Source organism: Zingiber officinale, chromosome 9A (assembly GCF_018446385.1).
Source record: "Zingiber officinale cultivar Zhangliang chromosome 9A, Zo_v1.1, whole genome shotgun sequence".
Lineage (NCBI taxonomy): Eukaryota > Viridiplantae > Streptophyta > Magnoliopsida > Zingiberales > Zingiberaceae > Zingiber > Zingiber officinale.
In genome coordinates, this window is record NC_056002.1 from 8861911 (window position 1) to 8887068 (window position 25158).

Consider the following 25158-nt stretch of genomic DNA (forward strand, 5'->3'; position numbering starts at 1 on the left):
GATTCCACATTCTTAGAAAGCGGATAAATTATAAGGAGATATTTATTCACTACAGTCGCCTATTAAAGAAGATCATACACTCGATAATTGATCCTAACATCCATTAGAGTAATTATCCATACTCATATTAGTATTATGAAATTTATTGGAGCAATTTGAAAAAATGTCACATTCAGTACCGTCAAACTGGACATGGCACGTGGATGGAACGTGACACTACCCTACACGGGATCCCTCCGTCCCTCATCTCTTCTCCGTTACGCCGACCTCGCTCTCTCTCTCTCTCTCTCTTCTCTCTCCCAACCATCTTCTTTCGTTGTGAGACGTGACTATTTCTCTCGCACTGCCCTCGTTGGGTTTTATCGGTCTCGGCTCTCTCCTTTTCCCGTCACACTCTTACCGTCTCCTTTTACGAGTCTATGTGTATGTCTGCATCATCGCCTCAACACCGCTCTCTCCGAAACCCTCCTTTTCTTCGTCTTCCTCTTCGTCTTCCTCTCTCCCGTCGTCGCCCTAATCGAAGGTCCGGCTACTTCGATTCGATCATATTCTTTTTTTGAATCATTTGACGCAGGGGGCTTCGATCTGTATCGCCGTTTCTTATGGAGTTTCGTTTTTGTTTATTTTCTCGGTCGGCAGGTTTCTGAAATAAGGCATATACTGAATCGCGATGTCGGGGCACCGGTCTGGTCTCCCGCTGCGGTTGCAGCAGATCTTGTCGGGCGGGAGGTCCGTCTCGCCAGTCCTGAAATTGGAGGCCGAGTCCGTGAGTTCTCCCTGAATTTAATCCTCTGTTTACTTTGTTTGTTTCTTGCACGTTAAGATTGTTAGTAGTCAGTTGTCTGTGGTGGAGTGTGAACGTATTTTTGAATGATTTTACGGGGTCGAGTGATGAACTAGTTCTTAGGTTTTACTTTTTAAGTGATCGTGAAATGCTAAAATATTTATGCCTTTTCTTGTTTCGTGCTTTTGCTCTTTTAAACTTGTTGGCTCTAATTGGTTCGTATGAGTAGAAAATAATGGGCAGTTGTATCAATTTCATTGCCTCTACAGATTAGTGTTTATGTGATCTGAAACCCTTTTAGTGGTCTTTCATCTTGGTCAGTGGAAACGTGTTTGCATTGTGGTTGTACTTGGACCTATTTTGTGTATGTGTTTTGGTATTAGGCTGAGCAAAATCATGAACTCTAGTCTATTTATCATGGATCCAAATGCAAGGCATTGTTGTAATTTCTCAATTCCAAATATTATCTAATTACGTTTACCATGGTTCATAGGCAATTTTTGCTTGACCAGCTGTGTAATGCATGAATTGTCTGCATTAAAAAATATTTATATTTCTAAAAATGCGTAGTATATGTATAAATAAGCACACTATTCAAGCTCTTTAATCAGTATATAACACAAAAAATTATAATAATATCAACCCTAGTCCTCTTAGTTGTTCCTTTGAGTGTTTTACCGCCCCACCAAATAGAGTCTGATTCTTGGCAACCTATTTGGTGTCTATAAGGGTTGACACCATATTGGTTTAACCAAAGCCTACAATCAACACCCATATAGAAACTTTCATACCTTTGTATAAATGTTAAAAAATAGTTGAGTTGATTGAAGTTGAAGGTGTGAGGGGATAGAACGAGACAAAAGAGAACTCTAGTTAATGTAATTAAAAGTGATTTAATAGATCTGAATAATAGTAGTGATATAGTCTTGCATAGATTTTTGATGGAGGAATGAGATTCATTTAGCCTGTGCCAATTAGTTGTGATTAACACAGCTTAATGATGCTGATGATTTGTAAACCTCCAAGTGTCAAATATGTATTGCGTCATTAATGTTTGATCTCTACTCTGTTCCGAGATTTGATTTGTTGTGGATGATGTTTTCAGCACAGTAATGCATCATTTAAATTTGTAGGTTAGAAGATGCTATAATTTCTGGGTTGGGTATTTCAGATTAATCTAGTTCAGAACATTATTGATCACTTCTGTGGTGTATCTATTTCTGACAATCACAGTGTGTTTCCTACGAGGGAGGAAACATGGACAGAAACAATATGGCAGAAGGATTTCCCAATGACCTCTTTCATGTGTTTTTTGGCAGAATTAGAGAGGGAAGAAAATGGCTAGTGAATATTTTTCTTTAGATTTGCCCAAATCTGCTCCTGCTTTGATTGGCTAGAAAAGATTCTCTTCATGTCAGCTGAGTTCAATTGAGCCCCCAAAATTCATTTTTTTTAAACTATTGATTTATGTTTTTAGTGTTTTTTAACAAATAAATTTTTAGGAACCTCTACTTTCTTGGCGCAATGGTAAGTTGTTGCTTTGTGACTAAAGGGTCACAGATTCGAATCCTGAAAACAGCCTCTTGCAAAAAGCAGGATAAAATTGTGTACAATGGATTCTTCCCCGAGACCCTGCATGGTGGGAGCTTCGTGCACCGGGCTGCCCTTTACTTTCTTTTCTTCTAAGGAATTTAATGAAATATTTCATTATCCTTTTCTTTTTAATTTTTCCTACTACCTTCTTTCTTTCCTTAGTTGTTTCCTTCCCTCATAGTGAACTGAATCTCTTAGATTATGTAGGGTGGTAAAAAAGAAGTATGTGAACATTGCATGGAGGAATAATTTGCATTATATGTGTTATATAAAAACAATCTTGGTGACAGACTGTAGTGTACAAAAATGTATTATTTATACGAGAAAAGGTGCAAATTGATTATAATGATAAGTCGAATAGGCAGACCAGGTAGAGATTTCATTCAATTTGTGTTTTGTTAGACAAATTAACCTTTTCTAGATTTGTTATCAAGTCAATATGGTTTCTGCCCAAAATGTGTAGTGCTACTTACTAATTATTCTGTACTTCAGATTGGACTTTTCACCAAAGAAATTCAGTATGACATTATGAATGGATTAACGACTTGAGAAATTGTTCCTTGACTTGTTCGCCCATGTTTTTGTTTATTGGCCAAATACTCCTTCTACGAATGTTTCTGTATATTATTTGGGAAAAGATACCTTGTTATTATTATATATTAGTTACCACAAAGAAATCTACTTTGTCTATTTTCAAGCCCTTATCAGAAAAGTAATTGTCATGGTTGACCTTTTTCCTTCTGACCCTGAAACTTGTTTCTAATTGAAAATCGTTTTATACAATTATCTTTTTTAAGCTCCAGCTTTAAAAAATAAACAAGGTGAAATCCATCCAAGTCATTGTCTTTTTTTCCTTGGATCGCTTCCCATGTCAGTTTCATAAATATATGACTATGTTACCTGCTGGAATAGATGTTAAGTAGATGCTTATATTAGGGGAGTTTAGTTTATACTTTCACATTTAGAAATATTGGAATCATGCATATTATATATATGTGTGTATAGTCACATTCCATTTGTAGGAATGAACTCCTGGAGAGATATAGTGTGAGGTATTAGACTTTGCTTTTGAAACAGCACCTAATTGCTAGCTATGCACATGCTTGTGTTCTTATGTTTATTTCTATGTTTTTTCTTTTTTTTTGAGTGTAGAAGAATATCATTTGCCAATCTTATTTTCTCCCTAGTGAATGTCTTAGAAGATGCAAGTGCTTCAAGAGCTGATGCACTTTAGTTGCTCAAATAATATTTCCTAGTACTATTTTACATGGCATTCAAGTGAACTCAAGTTCTTTTGATTGATTATTTAATTTTTGTTAATTTATTTCTATGTTAAGCTTGTCAGTTGGCTTACAATCCTACTATTTGGTATTTGCAGCCACCTAAGGTTAAAGCTTTCATTGATCGGGTAATTAATAGCCCATTACATGATATAGCCATCCCTCTTTCAGGCTTTCGATGGGAGTACAATAAGGTGCAGTATTATTATTATTATTATTATTTAAAGTTAACTTTCAAATAGCGGTTTTTGTATCTATCTTAGTCTTTGATTTAATTTCAGGGAAATTTTCATCATTGGAGGCCACTTTTTATGCATTTTGACACATACTTCAAGACATATCTTTCTTGCAGAAAAGACCTTCTCTTATCTGACACTATGTTGGAGGAGGATCCATTTCCTAAACATTCAGTTATGCAGATTTTAAGAGTCATGCAAATTATTCTGGAAAATTGTCACAACAAGAGTTCGTTTGGAGGTCTAGAGGTGAATCTGAAGATCCAAGTTATTTAGCCGTTGAATAACAATCTAATAATTTTCACTTGTAATGGTATTTCATTTATGTTTTCTAATGTGTTAAAACATTTTATTGAATCAGCATTTCAAGCTTCTACTTGCATCCACAGATCCGGACATTCTTATAGCTACCTTAGAGACTCTTTCCGCTTTGGTGAAAATAAATCCATCCAAGATACATTTGGGTGGTAAACTGATTGGCTGTGACTCTATGAATAGCTATCTTTTGTCTCTAGCACAAGGCTGGGGAAGCAAAGAAGAAGGCTTGGGTTTACATTCATGTATAGTGGCAAATGAGAGGAATCAGAATGAGGGATTGTGCTTGTTTCCTTCTGATGTTGGTGACAGATGTGATGGAACCCAACATCGGTTGGGTTCAACTCTTCATTTTGAATATGTCACTGCTTCATTAGTTACTCAGTCTGTCATTGAGGGAGTTAAATCATCCAACATTTGTGTCATAGAGATGCCAGATATGCATCAACGGAAGGATGATGATTTGAGCATTTTGAAACAATGTGTTGAAGAGTTTAATGTACCTACTGAGCACAGATTCTCATTGCTTTCAAGAATTAGGTATGCACATGCATTCCGATCTCCCAAAACCTTTAGGCTGTATTGCAGGATTAGCATTCTTGCGTTCATTGTTTTAGTACAGTCAAATGATGCTCATGATGAACTAACTTCTTTTTTTGCGAATGAACCTGAGTATACAAATGAACTCATCAAGCTTGTTCGTGCTGAAGATTCTGTGCCAGGAACCTTGAGGGCATTGGCTATGCTTGCTTTAGGAGCTCAGTTAGCAGCATATGCATCATCTCATGAACGAGCTAGAATATTGAGTGGTTCAAGCATCATATCTGGAAGTGGGAATCGCTTGATGCTGCTAAATGTGCTTCAGAAAACTATTACATCACTTAGCAACCCCAATGATCCTTCTACCCCTGTCTTTGTTGATGCTCTTCTACAATTCTTCTTACTTCATGTTTTATCTTCTTCAAGTTCTGGTAGTGCTGTAAGGGGCTCAGGAATTGTTCCCCCTCTTCTACCTCTTTTACAAGATTCTGATCCGGCACATATACATATTGTCTCTTCTGCAGTTAAAACCTTGCAAAAGCTAATGGAATATAGTACCCCTGCTGTTTCTCTATTTAAAGATTTAGGTGGGGTTGAACTTTTGGCTCAGAGACTACAGATTGAAGTTTATAGAATCGTTGGCTCTGGGGAAGGTACTAGTGACGTAGTGATCTCCACAGACACAGTAAAGTCTGATGAAAATCATATCTACTTGCAGAAACAGCTTATCAAGTGCTTGCTCAAGGCATTGAGTTCTGCTACATACTCTCCAGCAAATGCTACAAGGAATCATTCCCACCATAACTGCCTGCTTGCTTCTTTATCCCTAATATTTAACAATGCAAATATGTTTGGCGGGGACATTTATTTTGCAGCAGTAACTGTTATGAATGAAATCATTCACAAGGACCCAACATGCTTCCCTGTTCTGAATGAGTTTGCTGTCCCAGACTCTTTTTTATCATCAGTGACATCTGGGATTCTTCCTTCTTCAAAGGCACTCATTTGTGTTCCTAATGGTCTTGGTGCTATCTGTCTTAATGGCAAAGGATTGGAGGCAGTGAAAGAAACTGCAGCACTGCAGTTCCTTGTTGAGACTTTCACGACAAGGAAATATTTGTTTGCAATGAATGAGGGTGTTGTTCTTCTGGCAAATGCTGTTGAAGAGCTTCTTCGTCATGTTTCTTCACTAAGAGGTATTGGGGTTGAGATAATTATTGAAATTATAAAAAAGCTTTCATCTATAGTGAGTGATAAATCCAAGGAAACCACAGTGGATATGGATGAGAACACTGCCATGGAAACTGATTCTGAAGAAAAAGCTAATGAGGGGCACGATTTGGTTAGTGCTATGGATATGGCTGCAGAAGGAACTAGTGATGAGCAATTTGAACAGTTATGTATCTTTCATATAATGGTCTTAGTTCATCGGACAATGGAAAATTCTGAAACTTGCAGAATGTTTGTAGAGAAGGGGGGTATAGAAGCATTGTTAAAACTTCTTCAACGACCTAGCATCACACAGTCAACTGATGCAATGCCAATTGCTTTGCACATCACGGTGGTCTTCAAGGGTTTTACGCAGCATCATTCTGCACCACTTGCTCGTTCATTTTCTTCCTCTCTTAGGGAGCACTTGAAGAAATCTCTGGATGAATTCAGTTCATTTTCTGCCCTTTCTTTGCAGGATTCCAAGTCTATGCAAGACAATGGAGCATTCTCATCTCTTTTTGTTGTTGAATTTCTCCTTTTCCTCACTGCTTCTAAAGATAACCGCTGGATTAGTGCATTGCTCACTGAATTTGGAGATTCTAGCAGGGATGTTCTAGAAGACATTGGGCATATCCATCGTGAAGTTCTGTGGCACATTGCTCTCCTTGAAGATTTAAAGACTGAAAAAGATGATGATTCTTCTAATGATTTACATGTAGACTCTGGTACAATTGATTCTGAAGAGCAACGTTATAATACTTTCAGGCAGTATCTCGATCCATTATTACGACGAAGAGTTCCTGGGTGGAGCATAGAATCTCAAATTTCTGACCTAGTTAACATATATCGGGATCTTGGACGTGCTTCCACTGGTTTACAAAGACATGGTATAGATGGTTATTCAACATTGAGAGCCACATCCAGTTCCCGATCCCAATCTGCAAATTCTTCAGATAGCAGCACTGCTAGTAAGATAGAAGATGCCAAGCAGAGATCTTATTTTTCTTTATGCCATGACATGATGAAGTCACTTGTTTATCATATCAACCATCTCTTTATGGAGCTAGGGAAATCAATGCTTCTCACTTTGCGTCGGGAGAACAATCCCACAAATGTTTCCCCTTCCATTATATCTGTTGGTAACACAGTTTCTTCAATTGTTTTAGGACATTTGAATTTTAGTGGGCATTTGAGCTCTTCTTCAGATAGTGAGATTTCTGTATCAACAAAATGTCGATATCTTGGCAAAGTTATTGATTTTCTGAATGGGATTCTTTCAGATAGGCCGGAATCATCCAATCCCATTATGCTAAAATGCTTTTTTGGAAATGGTGTTATTGAGGCCGTTTTAACCACTTTTGAAGCTACTAGTCAGTTGCTTTTTACAGTCAGGGTCTCTGCAGCTTCCCCGATGGAAATGGATGATAAATGTTATAAAGAAGACAAAGGAGACTCAGATAATTCATGGATATATGGGCCTTTGGCTAGCTATGGTACACTGCTGAACCATTTAGCCACATCTTCTTTCATCCTCTCCTCCTCAACAAAGCAGTTGCTTGAGCAACCAATCACAAATGGAACCATTTTATTTCCTCCAGATGCAGAAGCATTTGTCAGGCTGCTTCAATCCAAGGTCTTAAAAGCTATACTTCCCATCTGGACTCATCATCAGTTTTCTGATTGCAATTTGGAGTTTGTTACTTCAATGATCTCCATTGTGCGACATATTTATATTGGGATTGAAGTCAGGAATGCCAGTACCAGTGGAGCATCTCATTTAGTTGGTCCACCACCTGATGAATCAGCTATATCATTGATTGTAGAGATGGGCTTTTCTCGTTCTAGAGCAGAAGAAGCACTGAGACAGGTTGGTACAAATAGTGTTGAAATTGCAACAGATTGGCTATTTTCACATCCAGAAGAGCCGCAAGAAGATGATGAACTTGCTAGAGCTGTTGCCATGTCCCTAGGGAATTCAGACTCATCGTTGAAGGTAGATGGAATTGCAAATTCTAATACCATTGATGAAGATGAGGAAGTTGTCCAATTGCCGCCAATTGATGAAATCCTGTTGGTGTCCATTAAACTCCTGCAGGCGAATGAACCTTTAGCCTTTCCTATAAGGGATCTTCTTGTTACAATATGCTCACAAAATAACGGTCAGCATCGGCATAAAGTCCTCTCTCAAATCATTGATCATGTCAACCATTCTTGTGTATCTTCAACTACATTAAGTGAGAATATGTTATCTGCACTTTTTCATGTCCTTGCTCTACTTCTTCATGATGATGTTATGGCACGAGAAGTTGCATACCAAGCTGGGCTTGTAAAGATTGCCATGGACCTGCTTTCTCGATGGAATCTTGACTCTCTAGATGGTGTAGAACCTCAAGTTCCAAAGTGGGTAACTGCATGTTTTCTTTCTGTCGATCAGTTATTGCAGGTGGATCCTAAGATGCCTCCAGGAATAGTTAATCTGGAACAAATGAAAAATGATACTCTTAATCCCCAGCATTCACTTGTGATTGATGAGCAAAAAGAAAAGAATTGTCAGTCTTGTCTAGCGTCAACTATGGGTTTTTTGAACATGGACCACCAGAAGAGGCTTCTGGAAATATGCTGCAGATGTATTCAGAATCAGTTACCTTGTGAGATAACACATGTGGTGCTGCAGCTGAGCTCTATGTTAACTAAGGTTCATCCAGTTGCTGTTAGTTTTCTTGAGGCTGGAGGTTTACAAGCTTTACTTAGTTTACCTGCAAACAGCTTATTTCCTGGGTACAGTAACGTGGCAGCTGTGATTATCCGCCACATTTTGGAAGATCCGAATACTCTTCAACAAGCCATGGAATTAGAGATACGCCATAGCCTCATTGCAGCAACAAGCAGACATTCAAATGCAAGAGTATCACCAAGAACTTTTGTTCAAAATTTGTCTATTGTTATTTCCAGGGACCCTGTGGTTTTTCTGAAAGCTGCACAAGCTGTATGCAGAATTGAAATGTTAGGTGACAGACCTAATGTAGTGCTATTGAAAGATCGTGAGAAGGAAAAGTCCAAGGCCAAGGACAAGGAGAAGATAATTGAGAAAGACAAAATAGCTGCAAGTGATGAAAAGACTACTGGGTTAGATATGGCATCGGTGGTTCCTGGAAATGGGCATGGTAAGCTATCAGAACCTTGTACAAAGAATACCAAGGCTCATCGCAAAACTCCACAGAGCTTTACTAGTGTAATTGAATACCTTTTGGATCTGATAGTGAAATTTGTCCCTCCAGTCACAAATTACCAAACTGATGCAAGTCCTGCTAGCTCGTTAGTTTCAGATATGGATATTGACTCAACTTCAGCTAAAGGAAAAGAAAAAGTCACTGATGTTTCATCTAAAGATGACAAAATTAATTCACAAGAGGCTTTGGTATCTACTGCGAAAATTGTTTTTATTGTTAAGCTGTTGACGGAGATACTTCTCACTTATGCTTCATCAATTCAGGTGTTACTTCGAAGAGATGCTGAACTCAGTAGTTCTCTTTCTAGGGGTTTAAATGGAAGTGTCAGTGGGGGCATCTTTCATCATATTCTTCTGAATTTTCTTCCTTACCCAGGAATTTCCAAGAAAGATAAAAAAACTGAAGGAGATTGGAGGCAAAAGTTAGCTACCAGAGCAAGCCAATTTTTGGTGGCATCATCTGTTCGTTCAACAGAAGGACGAAGAAGAATTTTTTCTGAAATAAGTAATGTGTTCAAAGACTTCGTTGATTCATCTGGTCATTGCAGGGCATCTGATTCACGTATTCATGCCTTTGTTGACCTACTTAATGATATTCTTGCTGCTCGTTCACCAACTGGCTCATATATTTCAGCAGAAGCATCAGTTACTTTTATTGATCTTGGGCTTGTTCACTCTTTAAGTCAGGTACTTCAAGTGCTAGACTTGGACCATGCTGATTCACCTAAGCTCATCGCAGGAATCATTAAGGTATTGGAGTTAGTGACAAAAGAACATGTTCATTCTGCTTACATTAACACTGCAAAGGAGGACAACTCCCTGAAGCTGGCCACTATTGAGCATCAACTAGGTTCCTCTAATGATCAAGGGGATAGGTTTGAGGCCTTGGAAACAATGTCCCAACCTGATCACACAGAAGAGGTTCCCAACCAAAGGCAAACAGCTGGTGTTGCCCAAACCTATGGCAATTCCAGTTCTGTGTTAGATGATATGGACCATGATCGTGAAATGAATGGAGTTTTTTCTCATGAAGCTGAAGATGATTTCATGCACGAAGTATCTGAAGATGGTACAGGCATGGATAATGGTGTTTCAAGTGTGGAAATCAGATTTGAAATATCACAAAATGTAGAAGATGATATGGGTGATGATGACGAGGATGAAGATATGTCAGGGGATGGAGAGGAAGTTGATGACGAGGATGATGATGATGAAGAGAACAATGATTTGGAGGAGGATGAAGTTCATCAAATCTCTCATCCAGATATAGATCATGATGACCATGAGATCGATGACGAAGAGTTTGATGAAGATGTCTTGGAAGAAGAGGATGATGATGATGAAGATGATGATGGTGTAATACTCCGCTTAGAGGAAGGAATCAGTGGAATAAATGTTTTCGATCAATTTGAAGTTCTCGGTAGTGACAATTTTTCTGTAATGCCTCTTGACATATTTGGCTCTAGACGTCAAGGACGTACAACATCCATTTATAATCTTCTTGGAAGAACTGGTGATCACACTTCTCTTCATCTTGAACATCCATTATTGGGGGAGCCTTCTTCTTTTAGACATTTAGTTCACCAAAGACAATCAGGTAAAATATTTGGCCTCTCAAGTTTTTGGTTGAGTTGATGCTTCACCCTTTTACCTCTAATTAATGTTGCTTATCCAACAACTATTTTATTCTTATAATGGGATACCAATTTGTCAAAATTTGTAGTTCAATAAGTATTAGTGTCATTTCATGCTCACATTTTTGAAATTTCATTTTCAGAAAATACAGTGGATATAGCTTTCTCAGAAAGAAATCAGGAGAACACATCATACAGAATGGATGCTATCTTCCGTACATTGAGGAATGGACGACATGGACATCGCTTCAGTATGTGGTTGGATGATAATCATCAACGTGGTGCATCAAATGCTCCTGCAGTGCCTGAAGGGATTGAAGAACTGCTTGTTTCCCAATTGCGACAGCCTACACCTGCACAAGACCAAAATATACAGACTAGTCTGCAAGGAAAACATGAACCAAGCCAGTTGCAAACATCAGAGGCTGAAGTTAGGGATGAAATAGAAGCAAGGGGTACTGAGAATCATGAGAATATTGTTATCCCTTTACAAGCAATAGATGTCTCTGCTAATACTGGCATTGTAGCCACCAATGGCGATTCTATTCAAGACACTGGAGTTTCTGGTGCATGTGAACAAGTGACAGAGATGCAGTATGAACGGGCTGAAGCTGTTGTCAGAGATGTTGAAGCAGTGAGCCAAGCAAGCAGTGGCAGTGGGGCGACAATAGGTGAAAGCCTTCGTAGTTTGGAAGTTGAAATTGGGAGTGTTGATGGGCATGATGATGGAGACAGGCAAGGTCCTGTCGATAGACTTCCTTTGGGTGATTTACAGCCAGCAGCTAGGATGAGAAGGTCATCAGCAAACTCAATCCCTGTTAGTGGTCGTGATACATCTCTGGAGAGTGTCAGTGAGATTCCACATCAGAATGAAGAAACTGATCGGGATGCACTTCAGGTGGAACAACCATCAGGCAATGTTGATACAAATGCTATAGACCCCACATTTTTGGAGGCTCTTCCTGAGGAATTGCGAGCTGAAGTACTTTCATCACGGCAGAATCAGGTTTCACAGGCTTCAAATGAGCAGCCTCAAGCTGATGGAGATATCGATCCTGAATTTCTTGCTGCACTTCCACCTGATATTAGGGAGGAGGTCTTAGCACAACAACGTGCTCAAAGACAACAAGAATCACAACAACTAGAAGGCCAACCTGTTGAGATGGATGCTGTGTCTATAATTGCTACACTTCCTTCAGATGTTCGAGAAGAGGTGAACTTTGTTTCAGACTGTTAGATGTTCTGTCTTCAAGCATTTTTTTTTTTATGAAGTTATATCTGTGAATTTATTTCTCATGATATTTGCAAGCATTTTCCTTCATGTTAGGTACTTTTAACCTCGCCTGATACTTTGTTGGCCACACTAACCCCTGCACTTGTTGCCGAAGCAAATATGTTGCGTGAAAGGTTTGCCCATCGTCATCATACTGGAGGACTGTTTGGCATAAGTTCTAGAAGTCGACGCGGTGAGTCTTCTAGGCATGGAGATACTATCGGGTCTACTCTGGACCGAAATATTGAGGCTTCTGCTCGCAGATCTACAGTTGGAAAACTAATTGAAACTGATGGTGTTCCCCTAGTTGGCATCAATGATCTAAAAGCAATGATCAGATTGCTACGTATAGTTCAGGTGGATGCTTGTTTCTTCTAACTTGCTTTTCTATTACGTTTTACATGCTGACAGTTTGATGGTTTATTTGCAGCCTTTGTATAAAGGTCAACTACAGAGGCTTTTCTTGAATCTATGTACTCATCACGAGACAAGAACTTATTTGGTGGAAGTTTTAATGGATATGCTAATGTTGGATCTACGGGGACCCACTAACACTGCAGTTGAATACGCTGAATCCCCGTTTAGGTTGTATGGGTGTCAGAGTTATGTCGCCTATTCCCGTCCTCAATTTTATGGCGGTAATTCTTTAATTGCAGCAGTATATTTGTTTGATGACCTGTCATGAGACCTTAAAGATTCAGTTATATCTTGTTAACATGTTATATGTTCCTCTACTACAAAACTGGGCGGATTTCCTTAAAATGCTGAACAACTAACTTTTTTGAAATATGACTGTTGTTTACATCTTCTAATCAAAAGCATTGTCATGATTCATGATCTGTTTCACAATCACTATGTTTTTTTGGATATACAGGAGTGCCTCCGTTAGTGTCTCGCCGTATTTTGGAGACTTTGGCCTACTTAGCAAAAAATCATCCAAATGTATCCAAGCTCCTATTGCATCTTGTATTACCATGTTCACCTACAAGCGTACCTGAAGTATCGGACAAGGGACACGGGAAAGCTGTTCTGATGGAGGAAGATAAATCCGAGGTTAAAACAGGAGCTTTTGCTATTGTGTTACTTCTTGAACTCTTGAATCAACCATTGTACATGCGGAGTGTTTCTCATCTGGAACAGGTGCCTACTAAATAGAAGTTACAGTGGTCTTATTCCTATTTTGCAAGTAACTGACTAACTGAGCCATTGCTTTTCAGTTGTTAAATCTCATTGAGGTTGTTATTGATTCTGGCCTGTCAAACAAACCTGAAGCACCAACTGAGCTACAATCTGCTTCTGACATTATGCAAGACACACCAGTTAATGCTGATGCTGTTGTGTCTTCTGCTAAAGAGGATATTAAATCAAAGAAAAGTGAGGATTCTAAAAAGGCTTCTACTTCTGGTACAAACAACAAAAACAATATTAGTGATATTTTATTGAGCATTCCAGAAGGAGAGCTTAGACTTCTCTGCTCTTTGCTTGCACGTGAAGGGTACAGTTTTCTTGTTTATTTGCCTTTAGACTTACACTGGTTAATCATTTCTGTGACAATAATTCTAAATAAGTTTGTTAGAACCTGATTTTGTTTTGTGAGATCCTGTGATGCATCATGAGGAACAATTCAACTTACTGAAAGAGGACAAGTATTATTGATTGAAAGAGGATCTAATACATTGGATCCTATTCCCTTTATTAGGCTAGTAACAAGAGCAATTTTCTGTAAAAATATGACACAATTACCTAACAAATTTAATATTTTTTTGTAAATATCTAAACAAACTTTTTAAAAAAAAAATAAATTTAAACAAACTCCTAAATAAATCTAAACAACCTTTTAAAGAATCACTATGTCATTTTCTCTCACCAAGAAGAATTCAACTTATCAAGTAGAAAGCCAGATGGTCTGTTAAGTTTTACAATGCCTCATAAATGTGTGAAATGGGTAACAAAGGGTGCATCCGTGGAAGATGACTTTGGTGCCTCTTGTTTGGTCTAAGCAAATAAATTGAGGGTTGTGCATTGTAGTTCTCATAATATTCAGGAGGGAAGTCAGCAATATAAACATTAAGATGTATTTTTCTCATAATGCCGAAATACCATAAGGACTGTAATCTTTTTGTTTATGTGTGTATCTTTGTGATCCTTATAAAATTCATTGGTATGTATCCTTGGTTTTCTCCTAACATTGACGTGTCTTTCGGATATGCGCAAAAAAGTTATTCGTTGACTTAGAAGTGTAGAAGATGGTAGATAACGGAACTACTAGTAATGGAACCAAATGGACTAAATGATGATCTTTAGACCTATAGAGTATCGTGAATGGACTTTTACCTATAGAATGATTTACATAATTATTATCAGTAAACTCTACAATTGGTATTATGGAATTCTAAATCATGGGGTTTTCCTACAAAATACCTCAGCAAAATGCCTAAGTAGATTTTCAGTTTGAGCTTCGACGTTGTGGATGAAATGTGATGAGATTTTGAGTTGGATTCTAAACAGCTTCCATAGGATCTTTCAAAAATAGCTTACCAATTTAACATATTTATTACCGATAAATGTTCATATGAAACTGTGACAAATATGCACATCAAACGAGAAAGATAAAAAAGACTTAGTTAGCAACAATAAAATAAGATAAAATTTATTTAAATATAGATGATCATATAATAAGGGATAGAGCACAATGATATAAAAAGATCCATATAGTCAATCCCATCTAGTGGGATAAGGCTTGGTTGTTGTTGTTGTTGTATTTATTACGATCAATATATGTAACCCGTGCAATAGAACAATCTTCGTAAAGAACAATTTAGCTATGTGAGATGCATCGTTAGTGTTGTTGCAGGAATGCAATGCTCCATTTTAAAGAACTTGTCTTGTTGTAGTTATGACTTCAATTGGTTCAAGGGAGTCTTACAACAAAGGCGATGTTGTTGCCTTTCCAAGAGAGATCTTTTTTCGACATTAATAATGCATAGGTTACGAAAGGACTCCTGCTTTCTTTAATAAAGTTTTTCTCTGTGGGAGTTCTTCGATCTAGTTATTTAGTTTAGCGTGTTCTCAAGATTCATATGGTAGTATGGGAGTATTGACAAATGTGATCCATAAATGAGGTCTATTTTATGTTGAATCATGCACAAAGGTGGCAGTTCCTTGGGTATGACCCGACCTCAAACGAAGGAATCACCTTGATGGGGACCTTGGTTGGTTGGTGAGGCGGTCGTGGTTCACTGCAGGTCACCAGTGGGATGTAGACCTGGTAGGGCTTTGCAGTGAGCAGGAACTAGGGTGGTGCAAGGCTCTCAAATGCGGTGGTGGTTGGTGATGCTTGCAGCAAAGAAGGCAGCTGTTGGCAATGTGCCGCTGCTGGCATGCAGAGACAAATGGTGGGAGTGATTTTTTTTGGGTGGAACGCTGGATGGGAGATCTGATGGTTTCGAGCACTTGAAGGGAAAGGAGAAGTGAATTGGGAATTCACACATCTAGAAATTAGAGATTGAATTAGGAATTTAGCTCTGGTACCGATTGATGTAGCATGAGGAACAACTCAACTCATCAAAAGAGGAAATTTTTTATTAATTGAAATATTATCTAATACAAATATTCTAGGCAGGCAATGATATTCTTTATAGAAATATAACTTAATTATCTAAAAACTATCAAATTCATTAAAATATCTAAATAATCTTATTTTTAAGATCTAAAGAAACACTTAAATGAATCTAAAAAAATATTTTATGTCACCCTGTGCATTTCTCATGATTTTAGCTTTTGAGATAATGGTTTACCCAGCCATGTCACACTCATATTTCCTTGATTTTGTGCCATATGAAATTAGACAAAAGATTGTGTTTTCAATGCCAATTAAACCTGATTACTGCTCAAGGATTCAACTTGCTTATGAAGCATTACACTTTCTTGGGGATTTTAGAGTGTTTTTTCTCTGCAGATTATCTGATAATGCATACAATCTTGTTGCTGAGGTCTTAAAAAAAGTGGTGGCCAATGCTCCAGCGTATTGTCATTTATTTACTACAGAGCTGGTCAATTCAGTGCGAAATTTAAGTATTTATGCAATTAATGAACTTAACCTATACGAGGATGCTGAGAAAGCACTTCTCAGCTCATCTTCTATTAATGGTACTGCAATCTTGAGAGTTCTGCAGGCTTTGAGCTCTCTTATTGCTGCATTGCACGAAAAGAAGGACCCAGTTTCATTCCCCGACAAAGACCATATTAATGCTCTTTCTCATGTATGGGATATAAATTCTGCACTTGAACCTTTGTGGCTAGAGTTGAGCAATTGCATAAGCAAAATTGAGATCTCTTCAGGACCTCCATCAGAGCCTGAATCTATTTCAGGAAATTTGGCATCGACGAGTACAATTGTAGTATCACCACTCTCTGTTGGTGCCCAAAACATCTTGCCATATATTGAGTCATTCTTTGTGACATGTGAAAAGTTGCGTCCTGGGCAATATGAAACTGTTCAAGATTTTGCTACTACGGCAACTGACATTGAAGATGCAACTACACCAACTGCACAAAAATCATCTTGTGGGCCATGTACAAGCACCCATGAAAAACAGGTTGTTTTTGTTAGGTTTCTGGAGAGGCATAGGAAGTTGTTAAATTCATTCATTCGTCAGAATCCTGGTTTGCTTGAGAAGTCATTTTCTCTCATGCTCAAAATTCCACGATACATTGACTTTGACAATAAACGGTCTCATTTTCGATCAAAAATAAAACATCAACATGATCATCATCACAGTCCTGTTAGAATTTCAGTGAGAAGAGCCTACATATTGGAGGACTCATATAACCAATTGCGAATGCGCTCGCCACAAGATTTGAAGGGAAAATTAACTGTCCATTTTCAAGGTGAAGAAGGTATTGATGCCGGTGGACTTACCAGGGAATGGTATCAGTTGCTTTCTCGGGTAATTTTTGATAAGGGTGCCCTTCTTTTCACAACTGTTGGCAATGAATCAACATTCCAGCCAAACCCCAATTCAGTTTACCAGACGGAACATCTTTCATATTTTAAGTTTGTTGGACGAGTGGTGAGTGATTTGATTATTATCCTTTTCAAGCTTTTTTTGTTGTGATCACTAACATTGTCAAATTTTGCAGGTCAGTAAAGCACTCTTTGATAGTCAGCTCCTTGATGTCCATTTTACAAGGTCATTTTACAAACACATTCTTGGTGTAAAGGTTACTTATCATGACATTGAGGCTGTTGATCCAGATTACTATAAAAATCTGAAGTGGATGCTTGAGGTATCCTGAAGTTCCTTGTACATTTTGGTGTTCTTTTACTGCATCAACATCTTCATTCTTTGATGTTTCATGATTCTTCTATTTTTCAAAATTTTTGATCTTCCATTTATTTTATTTGCCATATTGCAGAACGATATAAGTGAGGTATTGGATCTTACTTTCAGTATGGATGCTGATGAGGAAAAACTGATATTGTATGAAAAGGCTGAGGTGAATGCTATTCTTTTTCCCTTTATAATCATGTACTCCCATTATCTTTTATGTTAAGTTTGTACACTATAGGTATCATATAGCCTGTTTGTTTTGAAACTAAGGGGGTGCTTGGTTCGGGTAAGGGAATGGGAAAGGATATGGGAATGATTGCAAATATTATTGAAATGGGAATAATACCCATACCCCTCATATTAGTGGGGAATGGCCCATTCCTCTATTTAGAGGAATGAATCCGTGGGTCCCACCTTCATTTCCCCAAACCAAGCACAAGTTTAGTTTCATTCCCATTCCAAACCCCCCAAACAAGCAGCCCCTAAGTTTCTAGGAAATTAACCAAAATACATGGACCCTTGGAGTGACCTACACTTACCTAAAGATATGCAATAGTAAATAGTTCAATGGATGTGATCTTGTCTTTTAATTATAAACTGATTCTATGTCTTGCTTTTAAATTTTTCTGGACTGTAGTTTGTTCCCTTTTATGTACAAATCTATCCTGATTTGTATATATACTTCTCTTCTTGTGCATAGGTCTTTTACGATATTATACGTTCTTGGTGGAAAAGCTTGTACCGGAGCCTTAAAATAATACACTAGATGCCTGTTTATTATACATTTCTCTTTCCTATTTATGACATGTTTATTGGGTGCATTTATATGCTAATTTTCGCTTTCAAGTCAGAATTATGGTCCTTTACTAAATCTGTGAGACTTGAGAAACTTTAGACCGTCTTTTGCATGTTTGAAGTTGTATCCCCTTAAGTCCTGAACCTTTTAATTCATTAAATACATTTTTGTTTCTTGTTTTAGGGGTTATTATATTTTTCTGACATGTTCTTATATGCTTATATTTCAGGTAACTGATTCTGAGTTGATTCCTGGTGGGAGAAATATTCGAGTCACTGAAGAAAACAAACACGAATATGTTGATCGTGTGGCTGAACATTTGCTAACCACTGCAATTAGGCCTCAAATAAATGCATTTATGGAAGGCTTTAATGAGTTGATACCCAGGGATCTGATATCTATTTTCAATGATAAAGAATTAGAATTATTAATAAGTGGACTTCCTGATATTGATTGTGAGTTGATGTTTGATGTGTTTTAAAGTTCCCACAGATATACTTTTCATATACACTTCTCTTATTCCTATTCTGTTTCACTTGTGACAGTGGATGACCTGAGAGCAAATACTGAATATTCTGGCTATAGCAATGCATCCCCTGTAATTCAATGGTTTTGGGAAGTCGTTCAGGGCTTCAGCAAAGAGGACAAGGCCCGATTCCTTCAATTTGTAACTGGCACCTCAAAGGTAGGTTCTTTGGCTAGATAAATGATAGTTGTTTGTATATGAAACATTGTCCTTAAAGTAGTAGATAGATAATTTATAGGAAATTTGCTTAACTTTCTATTGTTAGTTGACCTCAAAGGGTCCAATATTTTCATGTATGGTGGTTTCCTTCTTATAAGCACCAGTAGGATTGCCTTGTTTGAAGCAAGTGATGCAACCGTGTGTTTCTGCTAATTTTGTATAAAACAAATTGATGTACAAGAAAATACCATGCCTGAAAGTTAGTCCATTTGCCTAGGCTTTCATTTTCATTGTATGGAGCCTAGGAGCTCTTGATTCCAAGTCCTGAAAAGAGCTTACTGGATTCTGTCTATGATGTCCAACCATTTGATAGCAAACATATTTGTGCTGTCTCTTGCTAGTAATCCCGTCTATTCTTCAAATCCCTATAGTTGCTGCTTTCTTGGTGGAATTATATATGTTTGTTTCATATCTGCAAATTATGTTTGTGTCCCACGATACGATACTTGTCCAACAGTTTCATGTGCACATTGCTTCCCCTTATCGGCTGGCATGAAATTGTTTGGTATAGCACTAATTTCTTGTTGCACACCAAGGGCTGACACTGATCTTTCTTTTCCAGCTGGTTGATAGTCAATAAGATTCTTAAATGCATGCTAACGTGTCAAGTTTGAAGTTACCTTTGGGTTTCATTGTATGAAATCTGTATTTTCGAGTTTGAGATACAAAACAATGGATAGTGTGATTTGTTGCAGGATTGTTTGTCATACTAAATCATATTATTTTGTTATTAATCAGAGTATTCCCAATTATAGAAATTATTCATCAAATAGTTAGAATAAAATTTTATTATAATTTGTTCCCATTTATACTAATTCTTTAAACATTCTCACACCATCTATTCTAAAGCTATCAGTTAGCCAAATAGTTGAAGCGATTTAAGTTGAAGGTCTGAGGGGGATATTGCCTACCCCGAACAGTTGGGAACAAATGCAGGCTGATGAAGATGTGTAACAAGCAATCATTGATATAGGCATTATGACTTCGTCATTTTCATTTTGTTTGTGTGACTTAATTTCTTTAGCATTTTATTTTCTATGGTTGTTTGTATTCAACAGCAGTTTGTTACTGTAAATAACACTCATCTAATGTTTCTTTTGTACATTTCCATGTCTCAACTAGTTGACTTCTTTATTTCTTCTTTCCTAATATCTTTTACTGTAATAGGTGCCTCTGGAAGGATTTAGTGCACTTCAAGGAATCTCAGGCTCTCAGCGGTTTCAGATTCACAAGGCATATGGAACCCCGCACCATCTGCCTTCAGCTCATACTTGGTATGATATTTTTTTTCCCATTATAGCATGTTTTGTTTAAAAACAAGAAAATAGGCTGGAGAAAGAGACACTATTGAGTATTTTATGATTCTTCTTTGAAAGAAAACCACTCCATATTTTGTCTTTATCCAATTATAGGCAAAGTGCTGATCATTCTACGTAGGTATATTTGGTATAAAATATATAATATTGCTGGTAGAGAACTAATATAATGACAACCAAACTTTTATCCTATTAAATGCGGTCAACTATATGGATGTTCCTATGTCATTGGACACGATCTCCTACTATAATTTTATATTATTTTATCATTGTAATCAAATATTTTTTTGGTCATTTTTCTTTATTAATGTGCGTATTTATCATAGTCTCACTTTGTCGAACTGGGACATTTATTGGTTGCTTAAGTATATGTAGATACTATCTTAAATATATTTCTCGGAATTTTTCCTTATTAAATGCAACTTTGACTTTCTCTTTAATATTCTTATTTTTTATAATATCCATCCTCGTATGCTTGTGCATTCACCTTAACTTTTTATCTTCGTGATTATCATCTTTGCTTGTGTGCTCGATCTATAACTCAACATTCAACTCCATATAACACAACAATTCTAACTATCAATTTGTAAAATTTCTCTTTTAACTTTTAAGTATTAGAGATATCTTACTATCATAAAAAAACACCTGACACCCTTCTGCTTGTATTCTATATAAAACATCACAATCAATCTTTCAGTCCTTTTACAAAAAACAAACCTAGATACTTAAAGCACTCGGTTACACGTAACTCGTCATCTCGTATCCTAACAAATTACCTTGTTACATTTACTACTAATACTAAACTTAAATTCTATATTACTCTACTAAGTCTAAAACCTTTTACTTCTAGTGTTTCATGTCAAGATTGACGCTTAACATTTACTCATTCACGTGACTTATCAATCAAAATAATATCATATGTAAATAACATGCACCATGATAACACATCTTGGATGTATATATTGAGTTCATACCCGTGTAAAAATATATAAATTTAGAGTTGATCTTTATGAAACATTTCAATTAATTTGTTTAAAATTTTCACTCTTGTCGTTACATCTTATAGACATCCTTAATTATTTTAATATACGCTATAATAATACATTTCTTTTCTAGAATTCTCTATATAATCTTTCTTGAGAATCTTCCGTAAGCTTTTTTGAGGTCAATAAATATCATATATAAGTCTTACTTCTTTTCTCGATACTTTTCAACCAATTGTTTGAAAAGATATATAGCTTCTTTTGCTAACTTTTCATGCATGAATTTAAATTAATTTTTGATCACCTTGGTATCTTTCTTTAATCTTTTTCTTTCTTTTCTAAAGTTTCATAGTATGACTCATTAGCTTAATGTCCCTATAACTGGCACAATTTTGTACATCTTTGTTTTTATAAGGGGATTAGAGTACTTATCCTCCATTGTTGAGACATTTTGTTCCTTTTCAATATCAAAATTGAATAAATTTGTAAGTCATTTAATACCCTGCTCTTCTAGGCATTGTCCTACTTTTATTGGAATATCATTTAAACCAATTGCTTTTTCATTTTGCATCCAATTTAAAGTTTGCTTAAATTTTCCGATAAAAATTTAAATTTTTATACTCCTCTGACTTAAATCATTCTTTTATTCTTTTCATCCTTCATTAGTATCCTTTGGTTTGGTGCAACGGTAAAGTTGTTACTTTGTGACCTAAAGGTCATGAGTTTGAATCCTGGAAACAACCTCTTGCAAAAAAACAGGGTAAAACTGCTTATAATGGATCCTTTCCTGGGACCCCACATGGCAGGAGTTTCATGCACCGAGCTGCCCTTATTAGTACCCTTTGACTTCATCTTTAATGTATCTTATTTGGGAAAGATCGTTTGTTTTACTCTAGCTTTCGTTATTGTATAGATGTCTTTTTTCTCTTCTTTTGTATCAAGGGCATTCAAAAGCTTAATCCTTGACGTCACTCAATGCTTTCTTGGCTTCTCTCTTTGCTACTACATATTCACATGTATTTCTCCTAATACTTGCTCTTGTCCTCACCCTAAAGATATTTTGCTTTCAATCTATAAATTTTTCTATCTCCCTTCTCGATTATAAGATCTAAGAAAATCAATTTGTGACTTATTGTTTCCACTTTTGAATGTAACTAGGTGTTTTCATCTCTTCTTAAAAAGTTTATTAGCTATTATAAGTTCATATATTATCACAAAATCCAATATAAATTTTCCTTCATTTCTTGTTTCAAAACCACAACCTTCATGCACTCTATTATTTTTTATTCTTATATACTCATTTAGATCTCCTCCTACTAAAATAATATCATCTATCTTAAGTTTTTTTTAACCACCTCATCCAGGCTTTTCTAACACCTATGTCAGATGTTTTCATTTAATCTTAACTTGAGGTGCATATATGTTAATTACATTAATAATTTCATTTTCTAACTAATTACTCTTATTATTTCATCTCTTAACAAACTATATACAATAATACCTATTCCATTTTTCATTTTATTTTTTCTTGTATATCATAACTTAAATTCTTTATCATCTCTAGCTTCTTCTGTACCCATTTTATCTTTTATAAACATAAAATATTAATTATTCTCCTAATCATCGTATTTACTATCTCTAATATTGTCAGTGAGCGTTTTCACATTCCATGTTCAAAATCTAAGACAATCGATATTATAATATCTGTTCTTATCCAATCTAGAATGTGAGAACTTGTGTAATTTGTATATTTGACACTATACTCAAGTTGTGATAGAGATGTCTTTGGGCATTATAGTTGGACCCTATAACGAGTTCCTTCCAAGAAATAACTTAACATTAGTTTAATAGTTTGATAAATCCATACATAATATTCCTTCTCTTTTTTAGGGATGGGCACGCAGTTTATTGGCAGTTGATATAAATAAATTTATAATCATAATAAATATATTTTATTCTGTTGTGGAATTTCTTTGTTGGTATCGCTAGGCCAGGTAGATGTATGTTTGTTGTCAAGATAGCTAGTTGTCCATTCTAGGCAACGGAACAAGTGATTAACCAACAGCCAATCCACTATGCTTGGGATTAGCTTCACTTAAATATATATATTCATCTACCAATCTACTATTAATGAGTTGCATTTTTTTCTCTGATTGACATTGTTCATTCTCTTTTGTTTTGTTGTCTCTTGTGGTTTACTGATGAGGTGAATTCTATCCCAAGTCTTTCTTATGACGGTCTTTGTACATTGTACTTGTGCAGCTTCAACCAATTGGACCTGCCTGAGTACACCTCAAAAGGACAGTTGCAGGAGAGGTTACTTCTAGCTATCCATGAAGCGAATGAAGGGTTTGGCTTCGGTTGAGAGTGGGAAGGAAGGTGTGCACTTGTACAGATAGGTGTATTCGACAGGGTTTTAAAAGCCAACTCTCTCCTTGCTGAGGGTCTGAAGTGTGGTTGCTTGGTCGCACTTATGGAATAGGGACTTCCTCAAATTGGAATTCAACCATGAAGTAGTCACCTTATGATTTGTGAGAGAAACCCCCATATATGATATACCACTCTTACTCCAGGCTGATGTTGCAGATTGTGGATGTGTCAGTCGTCCGAATCCCCGTGACTGCAAATCAAATCGTCTTGTATGGCGTCTCCTTTGCTAACTTTGTTTTTTTTTCCATATTATTTTTTAGTACAACTTTTGTACTCAAAAAACAGCAAAGCTCTCGTGGATATTTGGAACAGATTGTGAATGGCAACATCTTGTTATTCAGTAAAATGCATCCTTTTCTTATGAATCATCAACGTTCAGAATTGTAGATGTTCTTTTTTGATTAATTATTAAAAAAATATTCCAATCTTATCTGACCATCTAAAATAACAAATCAGATTACTTCTTTTATCCGTGGCAAAAGGAATCGTTTCCTTGACGATTCCTCGTGTAGAGGGGTGAGGTAATTAGGAGGGCATTCCGATCCTACATCTGTGTGGCAATACTGTTGTATAAACCATCAGCGCGAGATTACTTCTTTTATAAATATAAGTGATGTATTTCTTGCGACTTGAACTCTATCTACAAGATATAAATCCTGAGACTAGACTCGAATCCTATTCACTACAGGTAAACTATCATGTATTTACCAAGAGTTTGAGATTACTTCTTTTATCAAAAGTCAATCTGTTATCTTATCTTAATGGTCTTATATTGGTTAGGGATATGGAGGAAGATCAATATAGATACATAAACGTTAGATACATAAAAGAATAAATCCAATTAATTAATTATCCTTTTAAATCAATAAGACTTTTTTGGTCTAAGCATACGCCGTTGCCTTCTAGTTGTTTTGATCCTGTCTAAAATATGTGAGAAGATGTGCTCGCTCTAATGAACAGTGACTCTGAGGAAGATGAACTTCGAAAATCAAGGGCTTCTCAACGATCTTGCACAGAGTGTGACGAGCCAACAAAGCGTTAGCAACCTAAGACCGGGATGAGAATCCCTGGCTAGGTCCTCCGACGCTCAAGTCAGTTCTCTCTTTTCAAAGTGGAAGGAGCAGAAGTATTCTAATGAAAGTACAAAGAAGTAGATTTTTAGATGACAGAGTTTGTGAGCGTCAGCATACCTTGCCATCAAAGAGGACTCCCCTTTTTATACTACCTCATACAACTTCCGCAATCATGAAGTGGTCCCCAGTTTGTTAGAAGATGGAGAAAGTACAACCTGAACCTCTACCAATAATTCTTCAAGTAATCATTTTCATACCCCAGCTGTACCTCTTTTGTCGTTTATGACACCTCATTTTAATGAAATATGCAGAAGAATGTACCCCTGCAACTGAAGAAGCTTCGAGAGAATGTTTTCCGCCAAACTTGTCAGGCTGTCATAAAATAA

The 25158-nt window shown here is 36.7% G+C and overlaps 1 protein-coding gene across 1 annotated transcript; it reads left to right on the forward strand.

The window, feature by feature from the left end:
• The first annotated feature begins 244 nt into the window (after positions 1–244).
• Positions 245–24067, forward strand: LOC122020380 (E3 ubiquitin-protein ligase UPL1-like). The gene is made up of 17 exons (XM_042578292.1): positions 245–523; positions 640–766; positions 3756–3851; positions 3939–4142; positions 4255–10786; positions 10967–12036; positions 12151–12453; positions 12527–12734; positions 12971–13236; positions 13314–13591; positions 16055–17168; positions 17239–17385; positions 17515–17595; positions 18455–18680; positions 18771–18910; positions 20138–20244; positions 23532–24067. Exons 2-17 carry the CDS (start codon positions 671–673, stop codon positions 23632–23634), a joined length of 10971 nt encoding a protein of 3656 aa, XP_042434226.1. The 5' UTR covers positions 245–523; positions 640–670; the 3' UTR covers positions 23635–24067.
• Positions 24068–25158: the final 1091 nt, after the last annotated feature.